General features: G+C 47.2%; 1 protein-coding gene across 2 annotated transcripts in view; it reads left to right on the plus strand.

Annotated features, from left to right (window-relative positions):
• Window positions 1–1315, plus strand: part of fap (fibroblast activation protein, alpha) — a 149854-nt gene extending 148539 nt beyond the window's left edge. For both annotated transcript variants that reach the window (XM_085986421.1, XM_085986422.1), the window contains one exon: window positions 884–1315. In XM_085986421.1, coding sequence (XP_085842547.1) covers window positions 884–985 — 102 coding nt within the window. In that variant the 3' untranslated portion in view covers window positions 986–1315. The remainder of the gene's footprint in view (window positions 1–883) is intronic.
• The last annotated feature ends 11695 nt before the right edge of the window (window positions 1316–13010 follow it).

The following is a 13010-nucleotide window of genomic DNA, read 5'->3' on the forward strand; positions in this document are numbered from 1 at the left end:
TAGAATATAAGAGCAGGGAGGTTATGATGAAGCTGTACAAAACGCTGGTAAGGCCACAGCTGGAGTACTGTGTGCAGTTCTGGTCGCCACACTATAGGAAGGATGTGATTGCTTTGGAGAGGGTGCAGAGGAGATTTACCAGGATGTTACCTGGGCTGGAGCGCTTCAGCTATGAAGAAAGACTGGACAGGCTGGGGTTGTTTTCCTTGGAGCAGAGAAGGCTGAGGGGGGACCTGATTGAGGTATACAAAATTATGAGGGGCATAGATAGGGTGGATAGAAAGGAACTTTTCCCCTTAGTAGAGGGGTCAATAACAAGGGGGCATAGATTCAAGGTAAGGGGCAGGAGGTTTAGAGGGGATTGGAGGAAAAACTTTTTCACCCAGAGGGTGGTTGGAATCTGGAACTCACTGCCTGAAAGGGTGGTAGAGGCAGGAACCCTCACAACATTCAAGAAGCATTTGGATGAGTGCTTGAAATGCCATAGCATACAAGGCTACGGCCCAAATGCTGGAAAATGGGATTAGATTAGATAGGGCTTGATGGCCGGTGCGGACGCGATGGGCCGAAGGTCCTCTTTCTGTGCTGTATGACTGTATGACTCTATATTGACTCTCAAAATGTAGTTTCAGATTTCAGACCAATCATTAAAAAAAAAATCACAAAGAAAATATTTTAGTCCAAAGCATGTATGGAAATCAGCAACTTTAAATAGGAAAAAAACTATGACATGAAAAAAAATGCAGGCTATTAGGAATAGTTTCAGAATGTTAAAAAAAAGGCTAGTACTGTATGTAGTTGATTTTTGGAAGGGTTTGCAAAAAAGTCAACTGTCATCTCAAAACAAAATTAATGATAATTTTCTTTTTCCTTTATATTTCAGTGGTATACAGACAAGGACCACGGTCTAAGTGGTTTGGCCTACAGTCATGTCTACATCCATATGTCCCACTTCCTCCATCAATGTTTCTCTCTCAGTCACTAATGTCAGAAAATATTTTAAAGTGAACAAAAAACCATTATGACTACTCCCATTAAGCTACTATATCAATCATTTGCATTGATAAGATATAACAATCCAGGTCTCTAAAATGTGTTTTATTTTGTTCTCTCCAAAATAATGAATAACCCTCAATCTCTGAGTTATTAGCATATTATTTGCAGTTTTTGTACATTTTCCAATTGACAATATTACCTATTCCAAACAAACAGTGCACTTTGGATCTATGTAAAGCTGTTGGGATAATTGCAGGTCTAATTAAGAACAAAATAAAATTGAATAACCTGGTATAATTTCATACCAATAAATAATGACTATTTTGCTTTGTGTAAGATTTATTCTCTTGTCATTTGCTATTACTTTGAAAAATAATCTGCCACTGCTGATATATCTGAAGAGGAATTAGCTTGCAACTGATATTTAGAAGTTTCATTCGAGAGTAAATTCATTGATTCACGGTTCAAAACTCATTGTTGTAGTTCTTTCTTGATCCATGCTCCATTGAAAAGTGGCTCCCCGTCGGGAGTGCAGGATTGATCCATTTGCCCTTGGAAGGAATGAAGGATTACTGGAAGGCAATAGAAAAAGTTGTCTATTGTCAGATTAATTGCTGGTTACACTACACTCACATTTGGTGTAATTTCAGCTATAGATTTTTGAACAATGTGTGTCCTGTTCCACATGACATCTCTTGCTGTCACTCCTAAAATTATAGAATCTTACAGCCCAGAAGGAGGCCATTCGGCCCATTGTGCCTGTGCTGGCTCTTAGAAGGAGCTATCCAAATTAGTCCCACTCCATAACTGTTTGCCCATAACCTTGCAAATTAGTCCTCTTCAAGTACATGTCCAATTGACCTTTGAAAGTTTCTATTGAATCTGATTTACCAATCTTTCAAGTAGCGCGTTCAAGGTCTCAGTTCTCCTTTAAATCTTAATGAAACTTCATGTTATGTATGTCCTGGGATAATATTAATGTTAGCCCTTTAACAGCCACTTGGACTCAGGCAGATAATCTCCACAAAATCTATTAGCCCCAAAAATCATTGGGCCTGTGATCTCAGCACTTGCATTGAATTGTGCCCTGTGGGAATCCTTGCTGCTGTCCAGGGTTCGGACAGGTTTTCTAATTAGTTCTGAGTTTCCATCCCCAGAAACAACTTTATGGTGCCTCCAGCAGATCCCTTGGCAAGGGGGTAACATAGAATTTGTTTTATTAATTCCATTCCTCTCTGGGGAACCAAGCCCCGGTCCCAACTTAGAATCCCAGGTGGGCCCCACTTTCACTCACCTGATCTGACCATGTGTATCACTGACCACCACTGAAAGCTGTAGACACAGAATTTTTGATGTTTGGCATCCGTGCCCCTGGCCATGCCCTTACAGTGATGGCCATGTTTGGGGTGGGAGAAGCTCCGTCATTCAACAGGCCATAGAGGAATCTCTGGGGAAAGGTTGGACCCAGCGTAACCAGGTCTCAGCTTGTTTCCGGGTCTTTCAGTGAACATCAACCGAAGCTGTGGTGAGATTATACTGGAATGGACATGGATTTTTAGGACCACAGTTTTCATTGTTATTTGGTGTGCTATTTTACTAGAGCTCCATGCTGGGATCATACTGGTTCTTTGCTGAAGGAATAGAGCCCATTAAAGCATGAAACTGCATAAATGTTCACAGTAAACTTGAGGTACCATAATTTCAATATAGAACTACAGTAAACTCTATGAGACCAGGATGGTACCGGTTGATGAAAAATTCTGGATAACAGAGAGGTATACCTACCAAGGCAATTTTTAATACAAACAAAAATAAAAACCACTGACTAACTCAGCTACCACGGGAGACTCGGACTCGGCAAAACGAGTGCTGGATGGATTCGGCAAGATTACTGGTTCTCTATTTTGCCGGTTATTAAAGTATTCCGGATGATTAAGTGCCATTTAAACAAGAGTTTACTGTAGTATGTTTACACAATATAATCATTATTCTATATCGATTCGAAACATTTTCATCCCATAGTAAGATTGAGGCAATTTATTAAAGCACAAAGTACACAAACACATTATAGCCTAGAATTTACTGTTGGCAATATTAGTAAACACATGCTTGGCATATACCTATTACATTCCTTTATCTGTTATTTTATCAGAGGCATTAACCCATTTAAAATAAATCAGTATCTCGATGAAAATAGCAGATGGAGGAATGTTGCACGAATGTATTAGGCACCATCCATTATCTCCAACAGTGACGTCCAGGCTATGAGTGAAGAATTCCAAATTCCTGAGGTACTGCTTTGAAATTAGTTATACCCTACCAGAGATTGTTATCTGATCACTAACCAATCAGATCACAAACTCCACTCCTGAGAATGATTTACTTATATGTATGTATTAGTGATATTTTCACTTCCCAGAACATCATGCTAAGTGCAATGGGGATAAATCTGATATTTCACTGCTGTTTGCTATAATTACATTTCTGTATTGTGTAGCACACTCAGGTTAGTTTTCAAGGTACATCATGTTGTAACTAAAATATCACACCATTACTGTTACATTATGTAGGCTCTTTCACTCATGTAAAGGACACTCAGGAACCCCTCTCTCCTGCAGAACTCAACATTTATGAAAAAGTTCCTGCAATGCATTGTCACCAGTGCAATATCCTCAAATCAAATCAAATCAAATCAACTTTTATTGTCATTGTTAGTGCACAAGTGCAGTACAACGAAATGTAGGCTTGCGGCTCCCGAGAGTGTACAATTTGGATTAGGACACTTAAACATTTCAACATACATTTGTATGTTTTAATGTGAATTTTATTTAACATGTTCAATATAAATGTAAAAAACTCATTGCCTACACCCCAACAATCATTGGGTCACATTAAAAATTAAAAAAAAGTTTTTCTTTGGTTCTTGGGTCCCTGTAGAACTTAAGACTGACTGAATGATAAGTGAGCTCATAGTTGTAGTTGGACCTTTGATACGTTTTGATGATCAGAAACTCCTAAAAGGATGTGTGATGTAATGTTATATAACCTGCCCCATATACACTTTCGTTCATATGAGATTAAATGATTGCTCATTCTAAGCGGGAACTAATGATGGATCAGTTGTCTCTACTATAAACATGTTGTTAAAAAATGACACTAAGCGCTGATTCATGTAACCAACATAAAGACTTCTGTGTATAAATGGCCAAACTATTTACCAATGTACTCACCACCTAGAAAGTTAACATTTACAATATTGTGTCAATTTATACACATTTTTAATTTCATTTTATTTCCAGTTCCATTTAATCATATTGTTCTTATTTCCACCTATTTGTAAACATTTTCTCAGATTTGACATCATTTTAAATCATTTTAATAATAAACACTGTCGATTTAAGAACATGTTCAGATTCATGTAAATTGCTTCCTTGCCAATAAATGCTAAAATATGTAAACTCTTAGGCCTAGAAATTCAGTTGGGCGCACCAGCCGTTAGCGCCTTAGGAGGAGTAGATCTCGAGCGCTAGGCGCTTAGCGCCCGGGCGCAGCGCGATCTGCGCCTCGCCCCAACTTCAGTACACATTTAGCGCCGGCGCAAAGTCTTAGCGCGCGCCCTGCTGCGCGCGCAGATCATGACGTCATTTTGTCGTGCAGCGCCCTTTGTGCACCCCGAACCGGAACTTCACTCGCGCCGGCCCATTGTGCGCCGGGCGGCCCTAATGACTGTGAAGTGGAACGGTACACAGCCGAGGCGGGCCGCGGGGAGCGCTAATTAAAGGGCACTTACCCTGCACTATAAAGGCCAGCCATTTTGCAGCATTCACTCTTGTGCAACGGTTTTTTGGAGAGAGACCACGGAGGAGAGCTTACTGGTTTGGACCAACACTAGGACAGGTATTTTTGGCTCAGGCCAGAGCTTAGCAATTATCTTTGCCTTCATTGAGAGCTCAGTGTTTGCCAGCATATAATGGGGGCTGCATTGGGTGCCAACGCTGACTTTCAGCCTTATGCCAGAAGGGCTTACAGACGCCGTGAGAGAGTGGCAGCCCTGGCTAGACGCAGAGGGGGCAACAGGCGTCGCCAACTGAGGCCTTACCCATCCAGGGTATACCGCCAGCAGTCCTCCTATCTGACCATGTCTGCCGCGATGTGTGTTAGGAGGCTGCGATTCAGAAGGGAGGTGGTTGCAGACATCTGCCAGCTGCTTCACAGAGATCTGCAGCCACAGCTGATGCGCAGGACGTCTCTGTCGGTGGCAGTGAAGGTGACGGTGGCTCTCAACTTCTATGCCACCGGCTCCTTCCAATCCGCTGCTGGGGACATCGCTAACATCTCCCAGTTCGCCGTGCATTGCTGCATCCGCCAGGTGACCGAAGCCCTTTTCAGAAGGAGACATCAATTCATCTCCTTCCCCATGACCCTGGACAAGCAGCAGCAGCGTGCAGTGGGATTTGCAAGAATAGCGGGCTTCCCCATGGTGCAGGGCGCCATTGACTGCACGCATGTGGCTTTGCGGGCACCTTTGGAGCATGCCGAGGATTACCCCAATCGGAAGGGCTACCATTCCCTCAACGTACAGCTGGTGTGTGACCACAGGCAGCGCATCCTAGCTGTCAATGCCCGCTTTCCAGGCAGCAGCCACGATGCCTTTATCCTGCGACAGACAACTGTGGCTGACATGTTCCAGGCACAGCCTCACCCAAGAGGATGGCTTATCGGAGACAAAGACTATCCTTTGTGTACCTGGCTCATGACCCCGCTCCGCGCGCCCTCGACCCCTGCTGAAGAGGCATACAACGAGAGCCATCAAGCGACTAGGAACATCATAGAACAAACAATCGGCGTCCTCAAGCAACGGTTCCGCTGTCTCGATCGCTCCGGGGGAGCCCTCCAGTATTCGCAGGAGCGAGTCTCCCAATTCGTCGTCGTTTGCTGCATGCTGCACAACCTGGCTATCCGCAGGACTCAAGCACTGCCACCTCATGTTGGACCACCACCTCAGGAGGAGGAGGAGCAGGAGGAGCATGAGGAGGAGGAGGACGAGGAGTACCAGCCCAGGAGGGAGGCACAAGGTCCAAGGGCCGCCCGTCGGCGGCTTATTGAACGTCACTTCTAGGACCCCTGTCAGGGAATGGCTTGTGCCAATGAAAGAACATGATTGCAGCCGCTCCGCAAGCCCTCAGCTGGTTAAGGCAACAAACACTTCAAAGATCAAACATGGACAATGTTAATAAATAAAATGCTTTATTGTACAAACTCAGGGCCCTTCCCACATGAAAACCAATAACAGACGAAACCCCCAAAAAACACTCAAACACATTACTCGCTCCCACAACCTGGAGAGGATTAACAAAACAGTGCAACTAAAATGGCCGTCATCCTCGGCCTTTGTAAAAAAACAAACATCACATCCTCGGCCTTCAAAAAACAAACATCCAATTCTCGGCCTTCAAAAAACAAACATCCAATTCTCGGCCTCAAAAAACAAACATCCAATTCTCGGCCTCAAAAAACAAACATCCAATTCTCGGCCTCAAAAAACAAACACAACTGGCCACACATTCGACTTTTTGGCCCGCTAGGGCGATGCCTTGGCCATCTTTGTATGGCCCCTGCCCGCCCTGCTGCTCCTCCTCAAAGTAAGGCCATTGGCTGCTGCAAGGCTGGGGGCAGGCTCCAGAGGGGCACATGTCGTGATGGCAGATGCCCTTGGGGGTCGGCCTAGTCGAGGTCTGGCCGTCGAGCAGGCGGCTGTTGAATGCTGCAGCTGTGGCTGGCCAGCATCAGTCGCTGCAGCAGCTCCTGGCAGCTCCACTGGGAGTGGCAGTGGCGGCTGGAGGAATGGGGGCAAGCTGGCGGATGGCAGGCGTTGCTGGTCGCCTGAGACACTGGCACTCGCCTGGGCCAGCACTGCAGCATGCGCACCAATCTGCCGAGGGACAGACCGCTGTGCTGCTGCAGCGCGCCGGGTGCCCTGGCGATGCCTGGCTGACACAGCGAGTGTGGCAGCAGTGAGTGCCCGTGTTGACCTGTTCAGTGACCTCATCAGAGCACCCAGTGACTGCACGGCACCACTGATCAGCTGCCCACTCGCTGCCTGAGCTGCCCCGAATGCCGCCCGACTCGCTGCCTGCTCTGCCCCGAATTCCACCAAACTGATGGCCTGTGAGGCCCCGACGTCGGTCACACTCCGAGAGAGGGGCTCGATGGCCTCAGGCAACCGTGCCACTACCCCCATGAGCTCCGTGTGCCGGCGCTCCGAGTCCGCGGACAAGTCCTCGAGGCGTTCCATCGCCTCGGCGAAGACCATCTCCGGACTGGAGGCCGGACTCTCCCTCTGGGGAGAAGGCCGCCGAGCTGGCCGACCCTTCCTGCGTTGCTGGACGCCGCTGGGCCCAGCAATTGGACTCCCCTCCGACCCTTCCCCCCTCTGGGGAGAAGGCCGCCGAGCTGGCCGACCCTTCCTGCGTTGCTGGACGCCGCTGGGCCCAGCAATTGGACTCCCTTCCGACCCTTCCCCCCTCTGGGGAGAAGGCCGCTGAGCTTCCACCCCCCTCCCGCGTTTCTGCAGGCCGCAGGTCCCATGAGCTCCCCTCCCCTCCGACACTTCCGCCACGCTCCCCTCCAGGGAAGACGTGTCCCCTACATTCACATGGGTTGCCGCGGCTGAGGGTTCCCCTGACGGGCCGCCTTCCTCTTGCTCCTCCTCCTCCTCCTCTTCTGAGGGGCTGTCACTGGCAAGTTCAGGGACCTCCTCCTCACCATCTGAAAGCAGGAAGGCACAAGAGTAGCTTTAGAGTGAGGAGAGGGCATCAGCAAGGGATGCATGAGTGGTGGCATTCAGCGCATTGGTCGGACAGTGGCAAAGGATGTAGATCTGATGCGCAAGTGGGACGAGAGAGGTCCAAAAGGTGATGTCCTTACCATTGGTGCCCAGAACAGTGTCGGCATCTCCACATGCAACGGGGCCAATCACCCGGCCACCCATGATGCGCTCCACGTGATGTTGCAGCTCGGTGAGCGGCTGGATCTGGGGTCGGCCTCCCCCGGTCGCAGTCCGGCTCTTCTTATTATTGGCCAGCTTGGCCTGCAAGAGAAAGGACGGCCTCTAAGTACAGTGTGTAGCCCTGATCTTGTGTGCACTGCCTCCCATGGTGGAATAGCCTGGCCAGTGTGTCACCCTGATCTTGTGTGCACTGCCTCCCATGGTGGAATAGCCTGGCCAGTGTGTCGCCCTGATCTTGTGTGCACTGCCTCCCATGGTGGAATAGCCTGGCCAGTGTGTAGCCCTGACCTTGTGTGCACTGCCTCCCATGGTGGAATAGCTTGGCCAGTGTGTTAAGTGCAGAATGTGCAATTGATGTTCATGCCTGTCCCATAGCTGCTGGATGAGGGCTGGCCATTAGGGCTTTCAGGTCCCTTTGCCCATAATGTGAGGTGCACATGCAAGGATGAGGAGGACACTGGAAAGGGTACTCACCCTGACAATCCGAGTGAGGTCATTAAACTTTTTGCGGCATTGGACACCGCTCCTGGGGACCTCGCTGTTGGCTGACACCTTGCTGGCGACATGCCTCCAGGCTCTCCGGTAGACGCGGCCCGGCGCCTTCCTGCCATTGTCCGGGTACAATATATGGCGCCTCTTCTCCACACCACCAACCAGCACACTCAGATCAAGCTCTGAGAAGCGCTGCGCTCGTTCACGGGCCTTCTGCATGGCTTCAGGCGCTATTTGGGTCCAGCAGCAGTGTTCAGGCCTAGCTGGAGGGCTCCACTATCCAGGGCGTGGCAGCAGACCAAGTCGACTCTTCCCCCTTAAGAGCTGGCCGGCGCCAGGGTGTCTGCTGTCAATCACGAGATGGCCGCACCTGCGCTGCGCCCGGCCTCGGCGCTCTCGCTCAGCACCTCCGGCTTAGCACCTAAAGAGAGGCGTGCAGCGCCAGTTTTAGCGCTCGAGCAAACTCTTAGGGCGAAGCTAATGAATATCGGAGAAGTGGCCTTGATTTTGCGCCGGGCGCAAACTTTAGCGGCCGCCCGACTTTACCGCCCCAAAAGTGGCTACAATGAATTTCTAGGCCCTATTCTTTATGCACAGTGATTCATCTTAGTAGCTTTTAAATGTGAATATGGCACTGTGGTCCCATAGGTTCATCATTATGGAGTGACTGGGATCAGATATTGTCCAAGGTACAGGCTGTATATACAACTCTGGAAACCAATTTAAGGAGACTATTATTAACCTCGATGGGGCTAAAAGGGTTACGTTATGAGGATGATTTGCATAGACTAAGCTTGTAATCCCTTGAGTATAGATTAAGGAACGATGTAATTGAGGTGTTTAAGATGATTAAAAGAGTTGATAGTGTAGTTAGAAAGAAACTATTTCCACTGGTGGCAGAGTCCAGAACAAGGGGACATAACCTTAAAATTAGAGCTTGGCCATTCAGGAAGCACTTCTTCACACAAAGGATTGTGGAAATGGTCAATTGAAAATGTTAAAACTGAGATTTATAGATTTTTTATTAGGCAAGAGTATTAAGGGTTACAAAACCAAGGCAGGTAGATGGAATTAAGATACAGATCCGCCTTGATCTAATTGAATGGTGGAACAGGCTCGTGTCGCTGAATGGTCTACTCCTGTTCTTATATTCCTAGGTTCCTAACTGCTTATTTGTAGCTGCAATGAGACAGCAATCATTATTTTTCTAGTTTTTGGGTCTTTTCCAGGACAGGAGACAACTTTTGGGCAGAGAGAAAGGAATCATATCTGTTAAGTATGTGTATTGTATTGAACAATTAACACAAAGACTTAAACGTATAACTCAAACAGGTCTTTACTGGTTGGAGGTAGGGACTACACGTAGATCTTTACTTCATGCCCACAGGCGGGAACTGAGGGGAGATCAGTACCCACAGTACTATTTATACCCCTATGGCCAGGAGTGGTACTGCGTATCACTACGCCCTACAAATAGTGCAGTCCTGTCCATAGGTTCAAAGTAGCACACATATTACATACACAACATTCCTCCCTTCCTAGCTTTACAGTCATCTCCCCATTTAACATAACGTAATAACATATATACATACAGCACGGTGGCATAGTGGTTAGCACTGTTGTCTCACAGCGCCAGAGACCCGGGTTCGAATCCGGCCTCGGGCGACTGTCTGTGTGGAGTTTGCACATTCTCCCCGTGTTTGCTCCGGGTGCTCCGGTTTCCTCCCACAGTCCAAAGATGTGCGGGTTAGGTTGATTGGTTATGATAAATTGACATTAGTGTTAGGGGGATTAAATACGTGGGGTTACGGGGATATGTGTTGGTGTAGGGGTTACGGGGATCGGGTGGGATATATGTCGGTGCAGGCTCGATGGGCCGAAATGGCCTCTATCCGCACTGTGGGGTTTCTGTGATTCTGTGATTCTGTGATATATAACTTCAGGTTTACATAACAGAATAACATAGATACATAGATAACTTCATGTCAAAACAGATCACAGATTCAGTCTCTGCGGAAAACAGTTCACAGATTCAATCTCTGTGGTGTAGTCGGTTCACGTTGCTGGAGTGACTCATTCAATAGTCCTTCCATGGATTTAACAGTTTGAACTTCCGAACTGAATTGGCTCCGTTCGGAGGGACCACGTGTGTGATCTGGTAGAGGTAATAATGGTTCAGATGGGTCATCTTCTGTTTCGACTTTTCCTTTTCTGCTTCTTGGAGACTCTCTGGGCTCCGTCAGCTGCCAGCTGCATGCGCAGTTCCTCCTTCTCTTCCTCCTTTTTCCGTAGTAGAGCCACCTTCTCCCGATGTTCTGTAGACTTTCGGTGCTCCTCCATGATTTCTGTATGGTGGGAGTCGAAGTTACAAGTTGGGCAGGACAGGACATAGTAATATTCGGTGTCGTCCTGATCTAGGCCAGCGAGAGGGTCTTCTATTTCCTCCATACCCAGCTGGGCGTTAGCCAGCTTTTGTTCCAAGTCCAGACATCTTTCCTGAAGAGACTTCTTCATGCGTACCTCTTCATCCAGCTTTTTCTGGGCTTTCAGCAAGTCGTTTACTAATGACCTCATTTGAGATTTTACTACTTCAACTTCTTTTGGAGATTGATTGATCGGACTATTCAATCCCTCTCCCGAAGCAGCTGTTTCAGCGGTCTGTTGTTCTACGTTGACGTGAGTCAGCGTACTTTTGGCATCCAAGGGCTGCTCTGTTGCAGTCATCTCAGTCTGTGTTGCCACCTCAGCTCTTCCAATAACCTTTGAGAGCTCCGAACCCCTTTCGTTTGAATATTGAAGTTCGTGTTCAAGTTTTTCCCATTTCAGAGTCCTGTCCTTCAGCATATGCAGGAGTTGGCTGACCGTTAACTCCTCTGACATCAGACGTTTTGTGTGCTCCTGCTCCATTTTCTCCATCAGCTGCTTCTGTTGTCTTTCCAGATTCTCCAACTCTATATCAAAGAACTCTTTCGTTGCATTCAACTCTTGCTCAAAACGGCGAAGCATTTGTTCTAATTGCTGTTGTAGTTTGAAATGGAGTTGAGTTCGAGCCCGGTGTCCCTCAGAAATGGGCACATCAGTAGACTTGCCAGACTCAGAATCCACAGTTAAACTATGTTGTTGTTGCTCAGTGGAATTCTGTGCTGAAACTTTGTCTTTTGCACCTGAGTTGGGCTTACCATCATCCGTTCCAGAGTCTGGGCCGACTATCTTCACCGAGTTCTCACTCGTTATTGTTTGTAGGAAATGCCAGTCCATATTCATTTTCCTAATCCACTCCCGTCCTAGTAGTGGAGGACCTCCTTCAGATATCACATATAAGTCCATTATTTGACTGTCTTCGCCCTTGTGGACCACTGCAACCTCTATTTTCCCGATGGGGTACACTCTTTGCCCCGTGTATGTTTTCAATATAATCCCCGTATCCTGTAGGGGAATATGTTGGAATAACTTTCCGTAATCTTTCTTATTTATGACCGTCAATGCCGATCCAGTGTCCAATTCCAGTTTTACTTGGACTCCTTCTATCTGAAGAGTAACCCAAATTGTCTGAAGGTCTGCACCCTTACCAACGTTGAGTACCCTTAAGCTAGCCAGTTCAATACTGCTTGCGTCTGAATCGGACTCCTGTTCGGCCACCTTGTGTACCTTTGCGTATTTCCCTTGCGGTGACTTCTTGTTGCTGGTCTTCTTCGCTGACCTGCATACTCTAGCTATATGTCCAAGCCTACCACAAGTTCTACATTCTTGGTTTTTAAACCAACACTGGTTCTGATCATGCGTTGTCTTTCCACAACGATAACATTTGCCAGAACTCACACCCAATTTGTGTGCACTGAGCTCCGGTGACCGTAGCTGCATTACTGCCGTGCCTCTCGCTGCGGCTTCGTGTGCTGCTGCCATAGTGACCGCCTTCTCAAGCGTCAGCTCATTCTCCTCGAGCAGTCGCTTTTGTGTATCCTGTTTAAATAAACCACACACAAATTTGTCTCGAAGTGCCTCTGTCAGTCCCGTTCCAAACTGGCAATATTTCGCTAATTTACGCAATTCCAGCAAATATTCAGCATTGCTTTCATGCTGTAGCTGCCTTCTGTCGTAAAATTTAAATCGTTCCGCTAGCATCAGCGGCGTGGGGTTTAGATGATCTTTCAGGACAGTAACAATCTCATCGAACGTCTTATCCGTCGGTTCATCTGGTGATAACAGGTGTTTCAATTGCCCGTATGTCTTCGCACCCATTAAATTTAATAATGTTAGAGCTTTATCTTGGTCACGAATTTTATTGGCCTTACAATAATTTTTTACTCTTTCAACATATATGGCCCAATCTTCGAGGTCACTATCAAAGGTGCTAATATTCCCATGTTTAGGCATTGTAGATTTGCAATTTCTCAGATTTTATTTTCTTTACTTGTTATCAAAGATGGCGGCTTCCCGCTCTTGCCGTCGTCCTCCGCCCACAAAATGGCGGTTTTCCCGCGCTTGGCGGTCTTCACCCGTCCCCCGACGCCGT

This window comes from Somniosus microcephalus, chromosome 4 (assembly GCF_052327205.1).
Source record: "Somniosus microcephalus isolate GS21.2 chromosome 4, FLI_Smic_1.0, whole genome shotgun sequence".
Taxonomy (NCBI): Eukaryota; Metazoa; Chordata; class Chondrichthyes; order Squaliformes; family Somniosidae; genus Somniosus; species Somniosus microcephalus.